At 37.6% G+C, this 26214-nt stretch overlaps 1 protein-coding gene across 5 annotated transcripts in view; it reads left to right on the forward strand.

Moving 5' to 3' along the window:
* osbpl8 (oxysterol binding protein-like 8) overlaps positions 1-26214 on the forward strand; it is a 120379-nt gene that overhangs the window by 14912 nt on the left and 79253 nt on the right. For 2 of the 5 annotated variants that reach the window (XM_015352872.2, XM_015352875.2), the window contains exon 2: positions 25554-25657. In XM_015352872.2, coding sequence (XP_015208358.1) covers positions 25613-25657 — 45 coding nt within the window. In that variant the 5' untranslated portion in view covers positions 25554-25612. Of the gene's footprint in view, positions 1-4032; positions 4087-20788; positions 20857-25553; positions 25658-26214 lie in introns of those variants that run through there. The other 3 variants (XM_069192269.1, XM_015352873.2, XM_015352878.2) reach the window with 3 other exon arrangements.

A 26214-nucleotide genomic window follows, 5' to 3' on the forward strand; every position in this document is an offset into this window, starting at 1 on the left:
GTATTAACGCAAGGGGGCCGAATAATTTTGCACGCCCCACTTTTCATTTTTTTATTAGTTAAAAAAGTTTCAAAAATCCAATAGATTTCGTTCCACTTCACAATTGTGTCCCACTTGTTGGTGATTCTTCACATAAAATAAAAAATTTATATCTTTATGTTTGAAGCCTGAAATGTGGCAAAAGGTTGAAAAGTTCAAGGGGGCCGAATACTTTCGCAAGGCACTGTAGCTTTTGAGGACTTTCTCTTAACAATATCTCTGTTGTCTAAGATAAGGCAAAAAGCACAAACTTTTGAAGAAATATCTACTGTACTTAGACTAATGTTAAATCAGGAATTATTGTATTAAAGGAAGTTAAACCTAAACTTAGCTTTAGCTTGTTCTTTATTTTTGGGTTTCAAAAATTAAAGCATAATTCAACCAGGTGCTGATAGGCCTATCAATAAAACATTACTTGACCTAGAATTCTGTCTTTAAGTACAAAACTGTTGATCATGACAAATGGAGCAGTTTTAATTATTCTTATTGAGTACCACACATTTTATTTTTACCAGTAGCAGACAGCACACCTCACAGCCTACATTTTTTCAAAAATAAGCTGCAGATTGCACATTACAGATAATGAAATGTGTGCACTTTAGTATAAAATGATATCCTCTTGTAGAGATGGAGGTGTAAGTTGCCTATTGCCTGATATATACCGTTAACGTTGGTGAAGAAATAAGTAGGGCCCAGCAAATAATCCAGTTATATGCTGGAAGAGACTGGAAAAGCTTGTGAAATAAATCTGTCAAATTGTACTTACTTTCTGTGTTAAGTAATACTGAAGCCATAATACTGTCCAGGAGTTAAGATCAACAGTACACCATATGTTTAGAAGAATTGTGATCAGTTGTTTCAGATAGCTGCACAGTTAGGATTTTTTGGATGGTATACAGCCAGCTTTGGGAGAGGAATGCTGTGGTTTGGATGTACCATTTACATATTTCTGATAAATAGTTTACATTGGGAGACATCTTAGACGATAGATATCTGAAACAGTGCAGACTGGGTATCAGAGTGATTTGATGTGGAGATCTCCCACCCTTCTAGCGATTCACCACACACAAGGCAGAGGGCTCACTCACCAGTCATCTAGTCCGATTAGAAGGAAAACCACACCAAAGGGTATCAGTGGCAGTTTCATCCTTGATATAAAAGGGGTCTGTCCAGTGTTATTGATGCTTCAGCTTAATTTCAAAGAGCTGCCACTAACCAGTGAAATATCTGTAGGAGCAGCAGAGGACTGAGATTTTAACATCACTCATAGGCCAGTCAGGAGCATGATGCTCTCTCTGCTTCCCTTCCCGTGAGTAATATGCCTTAGGGCACCCCATCCTTTTTCTTTTGTTTCCACACAGAGGGTAGGTTAGTGAGTTTATTTATCTGTTATCTTTCTCACCTGTTGTTAAGAGTTTATGGCTCTTACCCCTCACCTGGAACCAGGAGTTCTTTTTAGAGCTGCCTTTTTCAGTGTTGTGTTGGGCTCTGTTCCATGCCTCATGTATTTTTCACTATACTCCGTTGTTTGACGTGGGTCGGTGTACCATTCTGCCTGTATCTCTTGTTTTTGCTACAGTGCTATTAAGAGTCCTTTCCCCTTGCTTATGGCATTTTATTGTGTTTCAGTTAGAAGCTGCACTGGTCTCATTCCTTCTCTTGTGTTTTGTATTTTTTGCTTTATTTACAGATTCAGTTGCTCCCCTGGTTTTGAAGAACACATACATTTCTCTCCTTTCTTTCTATCATTATAATATTTTCCATGTTATTTGTCCTGCATCTTTCAGATTTTAAGGAGAGAAGAAGGGGGGTGGGAATAATAGTGTCGGTGTCGGTGGGCTTCACAACAGTTCCCCAGTACTGCCTTCCAAAGCACCTTCTTGTAACTTTGTGTTTCTCTATATATACTGGGACTCTCTGCACCTTGTATTGTGAGAGTCCCTTCACCTCTTCGCTCTTTGTGTTCCTTATTGACACAGAGGCTGCTGCCTGCCATATTCTGTGTGTCTTTTGACATTGCCTGGATGTAAGGGTTTGTGTGCCCTGTTTTTTAAGTCTGCTGCAAACAACTGAATCCTTTTAGTCTCGGACAGAGAAGACTACAAGGGGGGACCTGAACACATATTCGGAATTCCCAATGGTATTAACAAAGTTAACCCGACGGATTTCTTCAGAATGAACAGTGAAACATGAACCAGAGAACCCAAGGAGAAAATATATGGAGGTGCATTTCAAACTGTGAACAGAATGCACTTCTTTACCCAGAGGGTTGTGGGAATATGAAACACCCTACACAGCCACAGTTGAAGTTGATACCCTGAATTCTTTCAAGAAAAAGCTGGATGAGATCGGGCTAGATAGGTCTAATGGTTTCCTCTCTTTTGTATGTTTTCGATACAATGAACATTAAAAAAGAACAAGATAATAAAATTGTGGTCTTGACCTAAAGTTTACATGCTCACAGTTTTGACCTGTGGGAAGAACCTCTTTTTGTGTCCTCCATGGTCACAAAATTCCCCTTCACAAAATGTAATATTCATTGCAACAAGAACATAAAAATAAGAGGAGACCATTAGGCCAATCTAGCCTGTTTGGGATCTCGTCCTCCTGATCCTAGAATTGAGCTGCATATTTATCCTGCTGCAATCTCTGGACTAACAGCTGTATTCAGAACCTCATGCACCTCTTAATTTTCTATGAACAAAGAATGAGCAAAATAAAGAGTACTGCCTTTTATGCTTATACGTTTATGCTAAAGTATGTGTGATTATTAATTGTTTTATTGATATCAATACATCTTGTCAGATCTATGTAGTTTCCATCCATAACAAGAGATTGTACAAGATAGCTGTAATAGGACACAGGTTATCTGTAAATCTTGCAGGGGTTTTTGCTTAAAAAATAAGCAAAAGACCAAACAAGCAATGAAGGATTAATCTTCTTAAAAGTACTCCATCAGCAAATACCCTCCAGCTCATTAGGCCTTCAGACTTCTCTCTCTTAGCTTGCTAAAGCACATTTCCTGATAAGAAAAACCACATTAGGTTAGAGTGTAGTATTGACCATCCCCAGAGCTTTGGGTTGCAGATGGCATCTAATTAAATTTCATTGACTCAAGTGAGCTTGCAAACAGCTATTGTAAATACACAAGGTTGAATCTAGCTGATTCACAGGGTTGCTGTTGTTAAGTGCCATGGATACTTTGGCTTCATTTTTCTGTAGGGAATCCTTAAATGAAAACATATTTACACTTCAGTAAAGGAAAAATGGTCCTCTTTGGTCCACTCTGGGCTTGTTTCCTCTGAATAGTGTGATTGAGTGCTAATCATAAAATGTGTTCTTTTTTCCTGAGTGTCCAGGACCTTCACTTGAGATTCCCAGTCCACAAGTTAGTCCACAATAATATTTTGCTGTCTATTTCTTAGACCTGCTGCTAGTCTGGCTTATTTCTGCTGCCTTACTGGTGTTGTTAATTATTTCATGCATTTGATATTATCTCCTTTTTTGGAGTTTATATAAGCCAAGGAGAAATTATTTTGAATAATAAATGTTAACTGCTGATAAAAATATTAACAAACTAACCAGCATTTTTCATGTTGGTGTTCTCTCTTTCATGTCTTATACATTAAGAGTTTAGAAGGTAGCCTGCTCTTTTAGGGAATTGTGTGCAATTTTTCTTCTCCAGAAAACGGCTCTAAATATCAGAGCTTGTGTTTAGTTAATTGTTGTACTTTCCACCGTGCCATTTTATTCTTAGTATTTCCTTGTGCCAGAGCTCGAGTACAGATAAGTTGTGCTCACAGAATTATATTTGTATAAAAAGGAAATGGTAAAAATAGAGCTCAGGCTGGAAATACAATAGCACTGTGTACTAACGTTCCCTTAATTTTCCACATGTCATAGTGGAGCTGGCGTTATAGTTGAATAAAGACATGGACAATATTAATAGAGCAGCTAATTTGCTTTCCTAAACCATAGAAGCTTGTAAATGAGAAACATCTAACATATGCAGTGCCTTGGAGCAAAGAGGTTCAGGAAAAGTAAAAGGTGAGTTATGAAGTTGTCAAACTTGGACACATTTGTGATACTTCACACATGAAATTTTCAGTGCTGATTCATGAAGTTTACAGCAGAGGATTCCAGTGTCATCTCTAAATACACAGTATCATCCAGAGGACCATTTTAGAAAAAACTTTAAAAAATATTTTATAAATATATTTTTCACAAATATGTTTACATTCATTGATGAATTTCTCCTACTGGAAGGAAAGGGATTACAATTTTCTGATTTTCTGATTTTCTTATGGTCTGTGCAACCGTTTCACTGAATTAATTGGATTTGGTGGATAAATAGGAAAACGTTTTTTTGCAGTGCATTAATAATACTGTAAAGATTAGATTGCCTTTATTAAACTGAAAATGCAACTGGATGACTGGGGCAATCTCGTGAAGATATAAATTGACTCTTCTAAACACGCTAATATAAACTATTAGTTGTGATATTTAGAGTGAAGGGTTTCAGTTTTGGCATGAAATGTGTCACTCTGTGAACCCGCAGGCTAATGTTTTTTTAATTTTGATGAAATGAGGTGATTAAATGCATGTGGCTTACAAATTATCAGGAAGAAATGTGCTTTTCATTTTTAGGGTGATTTTGATGCCTACCTAATGTCTCATAATTCACACGAGGGCTACAGTATGTAAAAATATATCATACTGTATATTGACTTGCACTCTGAAAATCATTGTAAAAAATGCTTCAACCATTTTTGTTCATATTTCTAGATGATGTTTAGGGGCTTTTGTTTTTTTCCACAGAATTGATTTACAGCATAATGTGATCTCATCATGAATAAATGATAAATAAAGTGCAGCTTTTAGTCTTGCTCTTTCTTTCTGAGATGAAAATGACTTTTTAAAAATGGTTTCTGCTCATTCTATTTGTTAGTTTGACTAAACAGTAGTTGCTTCACTGGGTAATGCTTCACTGGGTAAGTTAATTGTTTTAAATATATTAAAGATCATTGCCATTCAACTTCATGGTTTATCCTGATTAGGAAAGCATGTGGAATATTGTAGATAATTGCTTTCTGACAGCTGGTACATTCTCATGATTCTTATTGTTTTTAATCAGGGCACTTTTGTGAATAGTTTTAATTTTAAACTCATTTCTGAAGAGAAGAAATTACCTAGGTGCATCCCAAACTGGTCTCCTTAGAAACCTGGCTTAGCTGGTGGAAAAATTTTTGAATGGGTCATATATTCATGAATTGGACACTATAGTTACAAAATGAAGGGACCTCCCTACATAAGATTAGATGAGATCGCTTTATTGGTCATATACAATTCCTTGCATTAGGAATTTGTCTTTTCGCACACCCCAGCTTGCTCTTAATGAGACACCGAGACAGGGAGAGAAGCTTGGGCTCAGAGCGCAGGGTCAGCCATTTATACAGCGCCCCTGGACAATTTGTGGTTAAGGGCCTTCCTCAGGGGCCCAACGGAGTAGGATTCCTCTGCCGGCCATGGGATTTGAACCAGCAACCTTCCTGCCACAGGTTCAGATCCTTAGTCCACAGTGCCACCTCTCTGCCCTTAATATAATTAATATAACATTAATTTGTGGAGGGGCACTGAAATTGATGCCGAAGATGAGTTGCCTTATGCAGGGATCAGTAAGAAAACTGACAACTGAACATTGGTGCAAGATCATTTCCAGCAGCCATATCACCCTGCAACTCACAACTGGCAACCCACTGAAGCTAAGCGGGTGTGAGCCTGGTCAGTACCTGGATGGGAGACCTCCTAGGAAAAACTAAAGTTGCTGCTGGAAGAGGTGTTAGTGGGGCCAGCAGGGGGCGCTCACCCTGCGGTCCGTGTGGGTCCTCTTGCCCCAGTATACTGATGGGGACACTATACTGAAAACAGGTGCCGTCCTTCGGATGAGACGTAAAACCGAGGTCCTGACTCTCTGTGGTCATTAAAAAATCCCAGGGCGTTTCTCGAAAAGAGTAGGGGTGTAACCCCGGCGTCCTGGCCAAATTTCCCATTGGCCCTTACCAATCATGGCCTCCTAATAGTCCCCATCTATGATTTGGCTACAAATCATACTCTCTGCTCTCCTCCCCACTGATAGCTGGTGTGTGGTGAGCGTTCTGGCGCACTATCCAGGTGGATGCTGCACATTGGTGGTGGTACCTGTAAAGCGCTTTGAGTGGAGTGTCCAAAAAAGCGCTATATAAGTGTAAGCAATTATTATTATTATTATTTCAGAAGTAAAACCTAGAGATATGAGAGGGTGTTGCTATAAAAGGAACAAAGCAACTGTGCAAACAAACATCGAACATTGTTATAGTAAACAATGCAGTGCAGGATGTGTGGTCCCTGATTACTGTGTACTGAGGGATGTTTAGTATCTGTTACAGTTTAACTTGTCTGTCTAAAAGGTTGCACTCAATCCACACTAAGGTGTTGCTCTGCCTCTGTTTATGTGGATGTGGTGACAGAGGCACACAGTAGTGAGACATAAGAACTAAGATGACGTAAGAAGGTGAGACGTTTCTAGGATGGTATTTATTTCTTAAAGGTAAGTATAATGGGAACCCGTTCATTTATATTCATTTATTCACAGTAGACAGATGGGTCAGAAAGGGCTACTCTGTTCATACTAACAGCAAGGAATATACGGTATATCAAGTGGGTGTGGCCTTGAGTTAGAAAACTGTCATAAGATCATAGGATGCCTTTTATTGGACTTGATTACAGTGTATTATACAGATATAATAATTAAATATAATAATTATAATTCTGGAAACTCCACTCAAAGCGCTTTACATGGTAATGAGGACTCCCCTCCACTACCACCAATGTGCGACATCCACCTGGATGATGCGACGGCAGCCATAGTGCCCCCAGAACGCTCACCACACACCAGCTATCAGTGGGGAGGAGAACAGAGTAATGAAGACAGTTCATAGAGGGGGACTATTAGGAGGCCATGATTGGTAAGGGCCAATGGGAAATTTGGCCGGGACGCCAAGGTTACACCCCTACTCTTTTCGAGAAACAACCTGGGATTTTTAATGACCACAGAGAGTCAGGACCTTGGTTTTACATCTCTTCCGAAGGATGGCGCCTGTTTACAGTATAGTGTCCCCGTCACTATACTGGGGCATTAGGACCCTCATGGACATGTGAGCGCCCCCTGCTGGCCCCACTAACACCTCTTCCAGCAGCAACCTTAGTTTTCCCCGGAGGTCTCCCATCCAGGTACTGACCAGGCTCACACCTGCTTAGCTTCAGGGGGTTGCCAGTTGTGAGTTGCAGGGTGATATGGCTGTTGGAAATTATCTTGCACCACCATCTTACACATATACAGTGTACATGGAGCAGTTACCACATTAGATCATGTGCTGCTTAATGGGCTGCTGTTGCTTTCTAATGCCTGGGCATGTCCAGCTTTCACTCTTCCTTATTTTTTTGGGAGTCAAACTGTGAGATTAACTTTTGTGGAGAAAAATAGTGAAGTTAGCTTTGCACATTTGTTTTATGCTGACTAATGGGCAGGGATTCCTGAATGAAAACAAATCTGTAGACCCAGTTATTGTGTTTTATAACTGTCCAGCCCCCAGTCTCATTGTGTGTTCTGTTTAATAACTGTTAAAATATATCCAGATAAAGAAAATTAAACATATTTTTTGGGTGGTGTGGCAAACTCATGACAATACAAAAACAAAGGTGGATAAGACCTTAGCCAGTTAAATTAGAGAGGTGAGTTTTGCAAGGCCAGATTGAAAACACCTGAATCTGGAGTTTAACCTGAGTACAGTTGCTAGTTGCTTTACTCATCTAAAGGTACCAATGATAACAGGTAACTGGTATTTTAGTGCAGTATTTCAAATGGTTGGTGGTTCTTCCCCATCACCGTAGTGTTTTGATTTAGAATTATCTGGTCCAAAGGGAAGAGTGCCCCTTGCTGTTCTGCTTATCACAGCACTTTCTGCAAATCTAAAAAGCTCAAGCTTTTAGTATGGTGTTTCTGCTGTTCACCTGTCAATATTCACAGATTATAGTCTTAGGAGGTCGCTACAGATACATTAAATTAAGATATTGTTACAAATGGAGGGGGTTACGAAACTGGTGAAAATCAGGAATTGACCGAGTGGTTTAGTCAATCAGTGAAATAATTTTTCATAATCCCCAATTTGTATGTGATTTCTAATGATATACCCGAGCAGCTGGTATAAATAGAGGCACGTGAATTCTTTATTCTTTGGCACAGCTTTGTTGAGAGGAGTAATAATCCAGGCACACTTGGTTAAAACAAATATTTATTACAATAAACTACACAAGACAGAAAACATACAACACACAAAGTTACATTATATACAGTATTTACAGACAAGGCGTTTCAGAGGCATAACATTCTGGTCACCTAGAAAACCCCAGACTATTTTATTTTGTATTGCTGTACTTATTTTAATTTTTAGTCTATTCTGATGTCTGTTTTTGCTTGTCTTGGGCTGGGCTGCTGTAACACCTCAATTTCCCTTTGGGATCAATAAAGTTATCTATCAGACTGCTACTAAGTGCTAAACTCTTAATATGCCTACAGAGGCAACACAAGAGATGAGCTGCCTTCTAATTAAATTAAATCTCGCTCTCTGCACCCTGGATGCCACAAAATAAATGGGAGCCTATATGCCTATATACCTATCTATAAAATGCAACCTAATCAGGAAAGACGTTTCTAACTGAGGTATCTTTTACCCAGGAAACCCAAGTTCCCTAAAAACACTAAATAGCATAATCTAATAAGGTTCAAATACTGCTCTCCTTGTTTCTTCCTTCTTCCTCCCCTTTTTGGTTTCCTCCCTGAGCTCTATAATGTGATTTTATATTGTCTCTTTCTGTCCTGCTCTTTGCCAATCATTAATCCACAACTTCCCTAGGTATATTAAGGTAAACTTTACCATTGTTTCTGCTCAAGGGACCCCCCAGACATCAGCAAACATCCTCTCTGCTTTGAAGTTAGAAGTATTTAGTCCTCCTAGTGTCACAAACTTTATCGGAAATCTACGATCTAAAGCTGTAAAAATATAAGACAGACTGCAGTCTTGTATGATAAAATCAGTAATGTACTGGTAGAGGCACATTTCATGTGAGGTTTACATTTTGATTGAATAGATAAGGAATTTTACATTATCCACCTACTGGACATTAGCATCTACAATAAATACAATCTTTTGATCTGACCTTTCTGAATAATAAGAGCAAAGTAAGCAAAGGTAAAATAACCATTGGGCAACTGGGATTATAACATGATGTGCTTGGTACTACTGTATATTGTCAATGTGTACAATTAGTGGTAAAATAAAGTTTGCAATTTTAGTACAGCAATCTATGAATAAGATAGTTGAAGACAAATAGATTGGGTTGTATATAAATGGGTGGCTGTTACTTTCACTCTTTAAAATCTTCCATTCTGCTATTTTGTTATTGATTGTTATCTCTTTATTCTCTGCAACAATTGGTATAAGCCTCTTGGCCAAGTCAACGTTATAGAGGATAAATCTGTACTTGGATTTAAAACCATCAATTAAACTTCTTGTTAGAAAATTATTGGCTAAATGAAAGATTATAAATGTATTATGCTTGAAACACAGAACAGATATAGCACTAGAATAAGTAAATCAATTTCTAGAAGGCAGTAGCTTAAATTGTTAATTAGGAAAATTATGAGGAGAAAAGAAGCACTTTGTAAAATAATTAAAAAGAACACCATTCAGTTTAAGAAATTGAGTAAAATAAATTGCATACACTAGCTAAAAAAAGAAAATTAGAAAGGCAGAGAGAGATAGAAAAGAATATTACGATGTAGTCTAAAATACCGTAAATAAGGCAAATTAATAGTACTAATAGTGTATCGGATACAAAAATGGTAAACAGATGATGAAAGGGAAATGTTTAATATAATAAATGTTTTTTGATTAGGCATTTAGAAGGGAGAAATCAATAATGTACCTTGTACTGAGCAAGTGCAACGTTCTGTAATAAAATGTATAAGCACACAAGAGGCAGAGATATTACAGCCTCTAGACAGACCCTGATGGTATTCTACCAGTTGTACTTAAGGAAACAAGTGATGCAATTCATAGACCATTAAGAAAGATAAAGAGTGTGGGGAAGCAACACATTAAACAAACAGAATATTAGAACATCTAATTAAAATTATACATTTAAGTCATGTGATACTATGCAAAAATTGTACCATAAGAGCCCATTTAGAATATTATGTGCAAATGTAATTGCTACAAAACAACTCTGTGTAGCAACTCTGAAATCAGTATGATAATAGCAACCAGATACATTGGCAGGCTAAGAGGAATGTTCTGCACTGACTGGTTAAACAAGCTTTAGTTACAGTTAAAAGAACTCAGAAAATAGGTAATTTTGGGAGCATTTAAAAGTAAATGGCTAAATGGCTTATGATCACTTAGCCAACAGTAACCAAATCATTTCAAAATGTGCAACAGATGGCTCCTTTTGCCTGTAACCATTATTGAATATCATAAATATTAGTCTTTTCAAAGTAATCCACAAATAAAATATTATTTACATGTAAACTATTTGTGCACTTTTCTTGTTATTCAAATATACTCCTGGTGTGTGATTACTGGAAACATTCTCTATTGTATCCTAATGTTGTGTTGCCTTAAAATTTAGCGGCTAAACCCTGTGAAGATGAAAGTATGCATCTTAATGCTCTAAATTATAGATTAGTCAATGAAGCCTGTCCTTCTCATTATCGGTTTCTTCATAAGCCCTCCTGAGTTTGAGATGCTTAAAAAGTGTTGATTGGTCACATACACACACAGACGTTGAAGCACCCTAGTGACTTGCAATATAGTTAGGATTAGTTGTGGTTAGTTTCACAATGAAAAAAAAAAACATTTTAGCTGTGGGGCTTCTTCAAATGTGTGGAGGAGAGAGGGGAGGAGAGAAATATGAAGCAAAGGACTGAGGAAGATGAAAGAAAATGAGAATGAGTAGGGAGATGTGAAAGTGCTGGCAATTTGACAAAATAAAGGCGAAATATGAAAGGCAGCAGTCTATAAATGTATGGAAGGTTTAAAAAGTGTCGTCATACATTGAGTACTTGGGGAATGAGAGGCAGATTTATGAACAGTTTTGGCTTTTATGTGTTTCTAAGAGAAAAGGTATAAGAGTCTTTGAATTCCTGTGAAAAGACAAAATGTTGGTGTAATCATGTTAGTGAAAGTAGTCAGCTTGGAGAGTTCTTTGTGGCTTTTGTAGAGTAACAAAGTGCCTGGCGTGGATGGTGGCTGTGGACAATTATGAGAACAGTGTTATGAGATGAAGGTACATCTGGAAAAAAAGGTTCCAGCTGAAGGGTCATTCACAAAGTAAAATTTGAAGTTTTGGTTGAATACCCCGGGGATAGACAGGGTTTTAAGGAGGAAGGAGTGGTGTAGGCAGTTCTGGGTGTGGAGATTCTCTGCAAGGTTGACATTCTGAAGTTCAAGGGCCAATGCGTGTAAAAAGGATCGCATTGCGAGACAGTAGGCAATATTGTCATACAAACACATAAAATACATACATATAAAATTAGCTAGGATTCATTTCAAGATTGAGGAATTGGGGCAAATGATGTACTGTGATAAAACGAGTTCTCTTACATAGTTTTTCTGTTGACATGCTCATGGAGAGGCGTAAATTGTATGAATCTATGTGTTATAAAATAGAGCGTGTCATAGGAACTTTTCTGTTTGTCCAAAAAAATATACAGTAAACCCTTGGTTTACTGGGCCAATGGTGGGGAAGGGTTTTCCGTTATTGCTAAATGTCAGTTAAATAACAGATGACGTTTATCAGCCCCAAAACACACTATTGTATGAGAAATAGTATATATACAGTACTGTGCTTAATATAGATGTTCACGTAGGAAGCTGCGTCAGTGTGCGAAGCCTGAAAAGGAACAGGTAAAAGTTTATTCCGTGCTGAAAGGTAAAGAAAAGAAACACTATTTAGGCTGTGGAGCCTTCAACAGGTGTCAGGCTGAAGGCTCCACAGCAGAAACATGATGTTTCTTGTCTTTGTCTTTCAACATAGAATAAACCTTTCCCTGTTTTTGGACTACAGTATACTTTATATGCTTTCTGAATTTTTTGACTTGTGTTTTTAGCAATTACAAATAACGCAGTCAATGAAAATTGTGCCCGTGCCTTTTTTTATCATACATAGACAAGATCTTTATTTCAAGTGTCATACAGGTAAAAATATCTAAAATTGTGTATCGCAAATGAAGCACAAACAACACCCATTGTAAGCAAGCAAGGGCGCCACTGATATTCCTGAATTGTAAAACTATGCCATAATTATTTTAACTTATTTTATCATTGGTGCATTTGGCCATTATTGCATGGAAAGTCTGTTTTTTGTGATTTGACCTGTTAAATTTTTTCTGTTAAATCCATAGTCCGTTGAAGCGAAGGTTGTTAAACCAAGAGGGTTTCCTGTATATTAATCTTGCTTGCATTTTAGAAGATTTTTAATTGATACTGAGGAGTTCAGTTAGTTTTCCTACGTGATGTAGTCTTAGCAATAATGGACCTGCCACAGGAATAACACTTTGCCACTCAGTCCTTTATTATCAGACTGACTTGCTGCCTGTGCTGGTATCAAACTTGTGTAGTGTGATTACAGATTTATTGTTTTTTGTGCTCTTCAGGGGACAAATTCCTACATGTAAGAAATTTTTCTTTGGTTATATCATAGTAAAAATGTTTTAATTAAAGCACAGTAAATATGCAAAAAAGCATGGAGAGGTGGTGTAACATTAATACAAACCTCAGGAAACCTAGATATAAGGAATATAAATGCACTTTTTATTAATCTATGGTAACGCTACTATATTACTTAGCAGGTTTATATGGGGAAATTATAAAACTCTTACCTCTTTCTGTGGTGTGAATAAACAAATAATAAATTATGAATTCTGTGAACTCTGCTTTGTGTTGTTGGGATTTAGCCTGCACCATATATAATTCCTTCTTCAGTCTGTAAAACAGATGCTCTAAAGGAGTGTCAAGTGTGCTTTCACATACATTTCAATGAGAAACAATTGCTTTTGATGTGAAAAAGAAAAGCTTTTTCTTGACAGCATGTTCTGTGACACAGTACTAGAGATTCAAACTATTATAGATAATAAGTGGAATAAAATAGGGTATTTTAGCTGTTTCAACATCAAGTAGTGTAAAGACTAAACCATGCTGAACCGTGAAAGAAATAAGTGGCAATTTCCACTTGGTAATGACTGTTATCCGCAGATTTTACTTTGGCACAAGTCAGTGCAGTAATAGGTTTCGAAGTACTGTATGTGTGTAATACAATTAAGAAAGCCAGCAGAGAATGTATGAGAGAAATGAGTGAATCGGTTTGTTTTTTTCTAGATGTTGCCATCGTCCTTTGGACCGGTATGCTTTGAATTGGCTTTCAAATTTGGAAAGGTTTAGTTTCTTTATATGTGAAATACATCACTTATACTGCACGGATTTTTATAGTTAGAATCGAAATGTGGTCTATTGGCTGCAACTGAAATTAAAACATTTCCTTGCAGATATTTTCTGAATACTGTACACATGCTGATGAGATAATGTTGCGGATGTGCCCCAAATCTTCTGTAGCAATTACATTTAAGCATGACTGTATATTGTAATCTCTTTTTTTCCTTTCATTTGTCTTCAAAGTGTAATGCACAACCCTGAAAAGTGCAGGTGATTCCATGCCAGGTCATTCAGTCATGTCAGTCACTGCAGCAAATTCAGTCTGATCTCCCGAGTGTGATGCACATAACACTGAGCAAATAACTTCCTGATAGGACTAAGCACCAAGCACTTAATTTTTCTTCACATTGGTCATTTATGTTGCCTTTGCATCACTGTACGGCTTTTCTTTTGTAAGCACTTCAGCAACACTGTGTTAAGGACGCAGAATACTCGTGCTTTCTCCAGATCCCACACTTGTTTTCTTCTCCCGTTACTGCCAAGAAGTCCGCTCTGGCTTACAGTAACTTGTTGTTTAACATGTCAAATGACTGTCCTGCAAACAGTGGGGCCTTGTTGTGTTTTGTAAAGGCATGCGATCTGGAGCAACACCAAAGGGAAAAAAACAGGTTGGATCTGCTGGAATGGAGCTGTTGAAGTCCCACTGTCACTTTTCCTACACAGGCTGAAAACGGTCCTTTCCAACCCTGCCATAGAATGCCTTAGCCTCAGTCGAAACATAATCCTTACGTACTGTATATTTCTAGATTGAAATGAATATATGTTCTTCATCCTCTTTCAGGCGGCCTGTGGAGCTTTTGTTAGAAATTGCTTTCTGCTCTGCAGGTCCTATGAGGTGAGCAGTGTTTCTCACAGCATTCGGTTCCTGCCAGCCTTCAAAAGTTCTGGTATTTTTAGAGCTGCTTGTGGGATTTCTTGACTTCTGACTTCTTAGATTACATTTTACAGTTACAGTTGTATTTGGTAGTATGTGCAGACTGTTGCAGTCTTTCCCTATCCTTTTAAATGTTTTTTTTTCTCTAAATAACAAAACAAGTCATTTTGTAAAACAAAAAGCTTGTCTTATGCTGTAGAGCACATCTTACTCAGCAGTCCTTTTAAATAGTAGTCCTTTTCCTGGTGTGTTGTTGCTAAAACGGTAAGATTTGGCCACTGGTATTTATATGCTTTGTTCTCGTGTCAGTTCTGTTTTAGGAGAGTCCTTTCTTCTTTTTTGACAACAAATTAAATATGACTGTCGTCGTTTTTAGACCCACCCAGTTTGAAACGGCCAACTGTGTGTTTTTCACCATGACAGTACACAGAAGAGAAAGAGGGAGTGTAGTTTCGGTTCTAACACGTTGTGGGGTAGCACAATCCCGTTCTGGAGGTTCAGTTCTGACTGGATGAGAGGTGGATCCCCCCCAGGAGTAACGACAGTACTGCACACCTGCAAATGCATGGAGCCCTGCTAGCAGCCCTGGTTACCCAAACCACCCTATTCTTGGCAGTGCTCAGCCACTTATGTGCCACCACCTGGGGATTCCCTGTCACAGTCAGCTAGGGACATGGCCTAGGCTTGAACCCATGATCACGGAGCTCCACTTGTGCTCAGGCAACCTCCTGTACTGGCTGAGCCAGTAGTGAGTCGTTCCTTCAGAGTCTGTACTGCTGATCATGGTGACTCTTTATGAAATGTCCTTTCCTTTTTTCAGTGACTTCACAAAGATACCTTGATGTTTTCCTTTTATTTTCAACAAAGCTCACATACAGTCATTAAAGAGCAGTGAGATTAAGAGAACAACGACAAAAAAACACCATTAAATAAAACAGTATGCATCTGGATAAATGTATTACTTTTAGGAAGTGAATGTATTTTAATCAACTGGATTAAAAAAAAAAATCTGCTACTGCCCCATGAAAGGCTCGGTGAGATTCTGGCGGGGAAGAAAAGATCTTTCATTAAACTATGGTCACCTCTTACAGAGTATTTGCCAGTAGAGTTAACGGAAATGCTGCTTAAGGGTCAATGTGTGTTAAGGTGGAATCCGCTTGGGAGGTCCACGGACTAGGGAGGGATGCCTGGGTTTGGAGAGGAGACAGATGTCACTTGATGCTTTCAAGTATTACAGAGGGGAGGCACACCCTAGCCTGTGTCACCGAGGCAACAAAAGGAACTACTGTATACTGTTTGAAGTGTATCTGAAGTTATTGATTCCTGTATCAATCTTGAATCATTAATCACCTCTAATCTGGATTTATGTTATTCCTCTGTAGGGTGCTTTCTTTTTTTCATGTACTAAGGGACATTAAAATGCAAAGCTGTTAGTACTGGAACCAGTAGAATTTGTTCTTAATGCCAGCCTGGATATTTATTGAAATCAACACTCTCTCGGAATATACAGTACCAGCTCACCTTTTATGTCATAGAAGATACAGTACTTAAGCATGTCAGTCTGGAATGGTATATTCCAGTGAATTCATTGAAACTAATATAGTGAATAATGACTGAGAATGCACATTGCAGGAGCCTCTTGCAGATAAGTGAAACATGAAAGGATGCAAGATGGATGTACACAGTGGCAGCCTGTTGTCAGCTGTTGTCTGCCTGTTGTCAGCTGGTATTTTTCTATGTATTTCTATGTATGATTTCATTACAGTTCCTTTTATTCTAAGGCTCTTATGATCCAGCTAATGCCTGTTTTTAATACATTTTGATGTAGAAATAGTGGGACACTATGATGGGCTCATGATGGAGACCATTTACAGTACCAGGCATGTGGTTTACCAGAGACAGATACGGTATCTGAGTGCTAAATCACGTTGGGCCCGACAAGCTCCTAGCTTTCAGACAGGAGAGATTTATTTTTTTCTGACAATTTGTAGTGGGCACTTCAGTGGATAAGAGGTTTATAATGCTGGCTTGCTTGATAAGGTTAATTAATGTTTATTTACAAAAGGCCTGTTCTCCCCAATGTCAGCTGTTTCCACAGAAGAGATGCATGGAATTAAAAAAATAAATGTTGAAAGAAGTTATTAGTGAAGAAGTGTAGAACATAAGCTTGGATTTATTATTTCTAAAAACTAAATCTAATAGTATTTTTTCTGTGACTATGAATGATTTTTCTTTTGCTAAAAAGCAGGAACATCATGCTTTTTTACTCGGATAAACCGGGATTTTTTTGTTTTCATTATTACTGAGTGGACTTTTGGGGGTTTCTGGTTTAATCATGTAATAATGGATATTTCTATTGAGGCAAAAAGTAAGACATCTTTGTATTGTACGTGTCATATGTCATAAGTAATTAGCACTCATCTACTCAGTGTATATCCTTGAACTAACTTACCATTATTAATTTAGCTTGTTTAAACAGGTCTGACAAGCATTTTCCTTCTTGGCACCTTAGTTTGTAGTATATTCTTCCTCTGCCACTCTCCTGTTATTTATGCTTTATGAACCGAAATATTTACTGCCACTATAATCAGCAAATATTTGATTAAGTTTCGCAAATCACAAATACTCTTGAGAGTCACCACGGTGAACATTGCCACCTGCTGCACTGGAAAACAAGTACTGTACATGAAATGTTTCCGATCTTTTTAGAAATTGACAGACTCCCTTACAAAGCCAAGGTCTGCTGACATTAAATCTGCAGAAAGATACAATAGGTCAGTAAAGTAAATACTATCCCATTCTCTTAGACTTTTACTCCTTTGAAGTTTTTTGTTTCGTATAATTTTTGGTGTTTTACTTTGCATGTTGTTTGTTCTTTGAAAAGAACTGTAAGGAAACAAATAGTAGGGTGACAATGTTTAGTTTACTTTTGAAATAAAAAAAGGTTCCCATATTTCTTTATTAAATGTCAATGCAGTTAAAGTACACAGCATGGTCAGTCTGGACTAAGGTTGTGTGGTACCTATGGGAAAACCAGGGGGCTTTGTGAGCGTATGAAAACTGTGCTGCCTGTTAACAGCTTTGTCAGAGTTCATGGGTAAGGAGGATTCAGCTGTAGAGCCAAGTTTCACTTCCAGCTGAATAGTCTTCTAACCAAAATGATATAGATTCTGCTTAATGAAGACTAGGTAATATATAGGAAGACATTTATCCTGATCAGTTTCTTGTCAAGCGGAAGGTTTATATTTTAGCAGTCTTGAGGACTAATAAATTTCCTTCATCCATGGGGATCCATATCAACAGTGTTTTGTCCGAACCACTAGTAAAAGCACTTAGAGTAATTGCTTAGATCTTTTATTTTCCAGAACTCGAAAAAGGTTTATTAAAAGGGCTTTTACTGAATTGTAAAATGGTAAATGATTTTGATTCTTTGTTAATTGAATGTAATTCTGCCTTCCAGAGCAGAAAGAGATGTAACCTGTTCTGCACTGCAAGACGTGTTGCAGCAAGTCCTTATTTCTAAATGCAGCAAAATTAGACAGTAGTGATGCAGGTCTGAACAGTCACATAAAACCTGTTATTAAATCTTGTGAATGCTATTTCTAATTTAAGTGTGCCATTTTCCTACTACTGTATTTACTACACCTACACATTCACTTAATAGTTACTCGTTTATGGTTGTCCATCTCCCCTCTCATTATTTTTGCTGTTCTCTAATCAAATCTCAAATTTTATTACTTGAATATGAATCTGTCTTGGGTATTTCCTCAAACTTTACTTTAAGGACATATTTTGTTAGCACAATCTCATCATGAGATCATAAATTCTTTTGTCTTGTGAAACAATGTATCAAAATTGGAGGCAGACTTCGGGAGTGAATAGCTGCTTCTTCTAAACATGTTCAATTTGGAGTTGCTATGAGGTCCTAAAATCTTCCCAGAAAACACGTCAGTTTCTCTCTGTCAAACACACACCAGTACCTCTCTGCAGAATGTTCATTTGAACATTCTGATGATGCATATCATGATGAATGGCAGCCACTGCATGCATTTATTCTAATTCTGGAGAAACGAGCAACATCATCAAAGCACAAATATTCTGCCATCCTTCACTAAGGAATCTTCATAGCCTGTATCTTACATATATAGATTGTTTTTTCTTCTTGGGCTGTGTACTACAGTATGTCTTAACTGTAAGAACAATCATAACAACATCAGCAAAATGACAAATGAGAGAAGGGCATTCTAGGAAAACCCATTCTAGAGAAGCACTCATCTGGATTATCCAAAAATCTCACCCAGCCATTTCCCGATAGAAAAGATAGGTATCTTTTTTTCAGCACTTCCACAACCCTGTGCCAATATCTACTGCCAGTGCTTTTGAGGATTGTGAATACTTGCATCAGGTCCTCACATACTATAGTCTTTGTTTCAAACTAAAAAGGTGTTGGTGTTTTATGTATTTTGGGATTTTCTGCACTCTGGAATCCTTAGACTAAAAACATTCTCTCTCAGTTTAGGGATGTGTTTTTAGAACAGAGACATTAGAACAGAGACATTGATTCCCATTGGGCATCAATGTTATAGGAAGGAAGATTTAGTTCTGAGTTTTTTTGGCCTGTTAAGGTGATGCATTTCTAGCCTGTTTGGTAGAAAGTTAGATCCAAGAATTTCATCCAACTGTTTTTTGAAAGGAGCCAGAGTATTGTTTTCAACAATATTGCTGGGTAGCTTATTTCACACTCCTACAACCCTGGGTAAAGAAGTGCCTCCTGTTCTCAGTTTTAAATGCATTTCCATGTAGTTTCCAATTGTGCCCTCTGGCTTATTTTTCACTGCTCTTTCTGAAGAAATCTTCAGGATGGAATTTGTTAGTGCCTTTGAGTACTTGTATCAGGTCCCTTTGTAATCTTCTCTGTTCAAGACTAAAAATGTTCATTGTCTTCAGATTGTCAGAACATTCCCATAAGCCCCAGATAACCATATTATAATATGAATTAAGCAAACAAACATACATCAAATTATAAACAAACATACATCAATAGATAGAAAGATAACAATGTGCGTTCTTCATTTTCCATGTGGCATGAATGTGATTATTAAAAACCCCTTTGAAGGGATTTTTTAAAGCTTGGAAGTAAACTGAATGTGAATTCTGTGTAAGAAAAGGTACTCTAATGTACAGTACGTTTATTTTGGGACAACAAGAAATAGCCTAAAGGAATGAATAAATTACATAACATGCAACATTACACTTTTAATATCATTGCTCTGTTTCTCTTTATGGTCTGTCACACGCTCTGGTGGAATTAATTTCTCCTGCATGCTGACCTTTTCTGACCCTCCTCCAAGCTGAATTTCTAGTGAATCTCAGTGACGTTGCATCTTAAACAAGATTACTCTAAAACCTATTGTAATCTCTTCTGTCTCGGCGTTAATGTAATGCCACTATTTTAGAATGCATAGTGCCTTTTGGAATGATTAAAACCTATTCTTGGTGCACTGCTGCCAAGTGGTTTAAAAATAAAACTGCTGTTTCCTACGTACACAGAGTCACAATCCTCAGTCATGCAACTCTTTTACAAAAGGTAGCATTTGAATAAATCTATAAATAAACAAATGATTTGGAAAAAAAACAATATATATTTTTGAAGCTATCCATCAGCCTGTTTACGGTAACAAAACAAATACAAAACTTGATCATAGTTTGCTTTATGCAAATATAATAGTGTGCTGATTATGTTGATCTGAAGTTCTACTTGGCTCTGTATTTTTGATTTAATTAATGCTATTGACAGTCTGTGGTTTAAGACATGACTGATGATTAAAAACAAGGATAAAAGGAACACTGCAGCCACAGATGGTCATGGGGCGAATTTTCTTGGTGTTGCAGAAAGTACATGAACTATAATCACCAATCTGCAGGCTACACTGTGTTTTGTCAAGCAGTCGTTACATGTGAGAAACAGATCAGTGGGCAAAATTTCATACTCCACCAAATGTCAGCGCTTGCTTTGACATTTGAACCAGTTTCATCCGAGATGAGTTTGCAAAAATGAATAGCAAACTCCTGAATTAAGAACCTGTTTATGTAAGAATTTGCATGTTACTATAGTTTATGTTGGTATACATGAGTGTGTATTTGCTAGAGTGGCTGTAGGCGATAATGCAGTTAGTCCCAGTCAGGCACTGTGTCTGCAGATGCCTCTACACACTCCCCTCCCAGTGGGCTGTACCTCCTGCTTTTTGTGCGGTTGCCAGGGAATATGTCAGGAGTGCCAAACTGATTAACTTAACCCAGCCACTTAGTCACTTTGCTCTCCATGAAGGAAAACCTGGATCAAACCTGGATTCAGGGGTAAGAAAGGCAAATAAATGCACTAAACAGCAATTGCATTGAATTTATTACACACTCGCTGGCTGGTTTTCTATGAATGCTTGAAATCCTTGAAATGTAATTGATTTAATCTTCTGTAAAAATATAAAAAAAAATATATGGAGAAAGTCAAATATGTTGTGGGTTATCTGTGGCCATAGTTGTTCTGCTTGACAGTTAAACTTCTGAGCGTGGCATACTGGCCTTGTACAAGTATTCATTATGGGAATTTTAATGTTGTACAAAGTCTTATTGAATAGTTTACATCACCTACTGATGTGTGTTCTATAGCTCTGGGTTTTGGAGCCAGTGGTCTATAATTCATTGTCTAATATAATAAACGTTTTAGACTTCAGCCTCAATGTACAGTGTATGGCCTTATAGGTTACAGGTTTTATTTCATAATACTGAAGATCTGAAATTTTGATCCAGTAAGCACATCAATGATGGATGTGTCCTTGATGTGTTATGTAGCAACTGTTAGAGCCATTTATTTTCTATCCCTAGTTTATAGTTATTCACTCAACTGCAGTGCCTTTGCAAATGTAATAGCAGGTTTTATTCGTGAAGGCACAACAGGTACTGTATGTATTGGCATTACTTGTATTATCATGGTTCATTTGTTGTCTCACTGTGTTATATAACTTACATTGTAGAAACTAAAGAGCTTCTCTGCATCAATGTTACAGTATTTGCAATTTTATTTATTTGATGCAAATATGTTTGGCTCATAATTAAATAGGATTTTCTTTGGGCTTATCTGAGACTGATGAATGGGAAAACTGTCGTGGTTAGAGGCTTAAAATCTATAATTGTAATGATACAAGTCAAGGTCATTCAAAGCGAAAGATGCTGATGTTCAAATTGTTAAAAATGTAACTACTAACCTTTGTATTGTGATGGTTTTTGATATTTTCTAGATTGTTGGCACTAGGAATATTGATAGTTTTGTGTTGTCATTATGAATTTAATATTCATTGCAGAGTGGAACTGCATTCTATTTAGTATAGCCTAGTCAAATAAAAGCAAGCTCACATGTCTTGTTAAATGGAAGTGAAATAATTTCAAAATATTGCATATCTACAGAAGCTTGAAAAAGATGTTCCTAGGTGTTGTTTGAAAACCAGTGCCAAAGATTTGCGATTCTGCAATTCCTATGGCGCTAAGGCATATAGCGCCATAGGAATTGCAAGCATATATTCCTATAGCAGCTGGCACTAAGATATTGTCAAATTTCAGGTAGTGGTACAGTAATATGCCTTGTCTCTGAAGGAGAGAGACAGTCAGATAGGTACAAAGTGTTGCAGTTGCTCCTAGCTGTGATGAAACTGTGGTGCAGTGTGGATTAAACAGTATCTTCTGTGTTCTTACCTAGGAATACACATACAGGTAGGCCAATACCCTGTCAAACCACTGTGACAGGTGCAACTTCTTTGATAAGATATAACAGCAAAGATCGCCAGTACACATCTGAATTATTTTTCTGTGCTGTACAGAAAGTCGAACATTTATGTATACAGATGCCGGCTCAGATTAAAGCTAGATTTAGACTCACCTGATAATAATTTCCAAGCCAAGGGAAGCCAAGCCAAACTGTTAGTGGCTATTCTCTGGTCAGGTGCTACTGTAGGTATTGTATGCTTAGAATGCCAAAAGCCTTCATTGAATGAGACATTAGAAATTGCTTTTTGTAGTCGGTTCATTTTTGTTTATTTTGGATCCAAGTCCATATTTCTTTTGTTTTTTTTTTAAATTAAATTTCATTTATCCATTACTATTGACTGAATCTTTTGATTTGTTTCTGTATTATGTGCTTCTACAAGGTTCTGAGGTCAGAGGTCTCTGCTGAGTTATTGAGTTGGTATGGTCTTCCTTACTTATCTGCTGTTTTATGATTTTGCTTGTTTTCTATGAATTAGTTACACCTGCACTACAGCAAAGGCTGAGTGAGCAGATGTTTTTTCAAACATTCTAGCAGGGCTAATAATATCTTTATCTCTTATCTTTGACTCTAAAAGTGTTAAGGAAATAACACCCTGAATAGTTTAGGTTTGTGCTTAGTGCTTAGAGAGCAGGACTTGGCTACATCCTGTTTATGTGAACTGATCATTCACAACACTTTCAGCACAATTCTATTCCTTTTTGTGGTGCCAGTGTTTCCAACCGTTTTTTTTTGTTAGTATAGCAAATGGTGATTTTTTTAGAATTGTTATGGTTTTTTAGAAGCTGTGCCCTGCTGTGGTTGTTGTTTACTTCTATTCAAGTATGATTTAGTAGAGGAGATATTATTTTTTCAGCTCCTTAAATAGCAGAACATTCAAGCCCTCTGCTAAGACGTGAAAGGAGTAAAGATCAAGGATTCATTTGTAGAATCAGATTTATCAGATGACAGTTTTACTCAAGTGCTGTTTTTCACTTATCTTGATTTTAGTATATTTGTTTTGCAAGCAATAAAGCATGTATGAGTCTAGCAAAATTATTTTGGATCCACCTTCAGCGTACTTTATGAAGAAATGCAATATAGGATGCCATTATTTACACTGGTAGTAGAATACCTCAATGCCTTGGGTAATTAGTTGGAGTAGTGATTTGTTTGCCTTTGATAAGATAGCACTTTGAACTGGAGCTATGCTATTATTGGTCACCAGAGACAAAGGCATGTTTCTCTTAATAATTAGTCTGAAATAACCATATAATAATTCAGGCCAGAATGTTACTGAGTAGAGCCTGGTCTCTTCTCCAGCTGTGTTGCTTTTTCCCCCTGAAAAGTTACACATTGTATCCAGGCACAAATTAAGTATGCAGTATGCTGGGAGTAGACTGCATCTCGGTCATGCAAGCAGAAAACTATTTTATGTGATTCAAATAATAGTTTCCACAACATTTGATCTCTTGGCAGCTGAAGTGTTTAAGAAAGAAATGAAATGAGTGTTTTCTAAGTAAAGCTTTGTTGCTTGTTTCTTGTGAACGCAAGTGACACTTGGATTGGCAGGCTCATAAGTGAAAGCAAGATGTGCTATATTGAAAGGAGCCTATTTCTTGTATGTACAGTATATTTGAGTCAATGTACACAAAGAAAGCCTCTGGCTCCAAAACAATTAAGTTGTTTTAAAAGAAAAGGCAGCAATTAATATTTCAATGGCTGGCAGCTGGTGTGGTTTAGAACTCGATGACGGCCGCCTATAGCTGAAGAGTGCTCAGAAATTTGAGTGTCTTTTAATTTGCTCAATTTGGCTTGATGATTAGTGAAGGCTTCTTTTTCGTACAATGACATTCCTCTTTTTCTCTTCCTCCTGCAGCCTGCCGTATGCAAAAGGCCTGAATTGATAACTTTCCAGTTGATTTGGCCCTTTGTGCTCCAGACGCTCTCTGAGTTCTTGCTTGCAAAGCCATGTTGCAGTCCCTGATGCAAATGAAGAGCTTGGAAATGCCCCGGCAAATGCAGTAGTGGAAAGGAAAATAAATGCACAATATGTAAACCGATTGTCAGTACCCGTTTTATCTTAAAGTTCAGTGTTTTTTTCTGTAGGCTCGTAAGACCTTCCCATTTCGAATCCTTTACCAGTCATTTTGACAGGATGCAGGATATACAGTATGGCCCTGGGTTCAATTCCAGATCTGAGGTGCTACCTGCATGGAGTTTGTATGTTCTCTCTGTGTTTACATGTTTTTTCGCTGGGTGCTCCGGTTTCGTTCCAGAGCCCAAAGACATACTCTTTTTTTCTTTCTTGAACATTTTATTGTAAATCTGAAAGCAGGCCATGTCACGGGCAGTACATACAGAATAACATCAAAAAGAAAACATGATAGAACAGCTTTTGTGAATCAAGGTGGCAAAAGTATGTTGGGTTGAGTGGAGGAGAGGGGGAAGACATGCTGGTTCTGTAGGTTAATTGACATCTGGGAAAACTGGGCCTGGTCTGAGTGTGTGTGCCCTGTGATGGACTGGTTTCCCGTCTAGGTTGTATCCTGCTTCGTGCCTGTTGCTTACCGGGATAGGTTTTGGCTGCCCCGGAACCCTGTATTGGATAAAGCTGTTAGAAAATGGATGGATGGACTCACTTCAAACCTTCTGTCTCAGTAGATCTATGTGATTTCTCCCTTGTCGACATTTACTGTAGCTCTAACAGTCCAAATCTTAAGATGCCGCTCCAACCCGACGAAAATCACAACATAGGCCTAGGCTTGTAATGACGTAGGGATGTTATTGAAAGAAGGCCTACAAGAACACTTTCTCTTGTCTTGACATATTATCTAAACATTGTGCTTTAATTGGCACTTTCTCATTTGGAAAGAAATTCTGTTGTTTTGCCTTTGTCTTGATAGCAGAGGAAGGCAGTTTGGCAGTCTATCACAATTAGTTTTTCATTGTCAGGAGGAATTATCCTAAATTAACAGAGTTTGGCAGCATTTTCTTGAGAAGTAATCACAGAATACTGCTATGAATACATGAGAATACAATCTCCCTGAATGTAGTAACGTTCAATTTTATTAAACCATAATTACAATGGGGAAGGGCATTTCTTATCCTCAACTTCATTTCTCTCCTCTCAGGATTCTGACACATGTATACATTCAAGTTGAAGTGCATCATGTGGTTGTGAAAGGTCTTTTATATTGGCTACTGATTTGGAGCACTGCTGTGTTGCCACTGACAGGCCCCTGTGTTCTCTTGATAGGCATGTAGGATCCTGAGCAGCACTAACAGGCAGGAAGTTGGAGAGGAAGCTGCAGAGTCATGGAGCCTTCTGCTGAATCACAAGGGGAGCCCGAGAGAGTTCTGGTAAGTATAACTTTTCCTTTTTCTCTTTGCTGTGAAAGGGTGGTCGAATGAGCAGAAATTGTGAATAAAAAGACCAACTGTATACAAGTAATTCTCTGCAACATGTGTGGTTTGAACTGACTAATGTTCTCACTCCCAAAACCTCAAGATCCTCAAGATCTGCATTGGATCAACAGTAGTTGTATAAAATAGATTTAAACAATATTTAAATAATCAACACTCCAACTACAAGTTTTAAAATTAATGAAAAACAGATACATCCACTCGGCCATCTACATGAACTCTACAAATGGCGATGTCTTATGTAAAAGCATCTAATAATGATTGTTTCAACTCTGTCCAGCTGTAATAGAACAACATTCAGTATTGCAAACAATAGGAGCAGTGTGATGTTGTCTCTCTATATTAGATAAGAAATTAGAGGATAGGGGAAAAAATGAAAGCCTGGAATATTTGATAGAGGTATTTTAGAAATTTCAAACTATACAAAAACAAAATAAACACTTAAATAAAATAAATGCTATGTTAATTAAAATCTTTAGTAAGAATCTGTGCTG

The sequence above is a fragment of the Lepisosteus oculatus genome, chromosome 7 (assembly GCF_040954835.1).
Source record: "Lepisosteus oculatus isolate fLepOcu1 chromosome 7, fLepOcu1.hap2, whole genome shotgun sequence".
Lineage (NCBI taxonomy): Eukaryota > Metazoa > Chordata > Actinopteri > Semionotiformes > Lepisosteidae > Lepisosteus > Lepisosteus oculatus.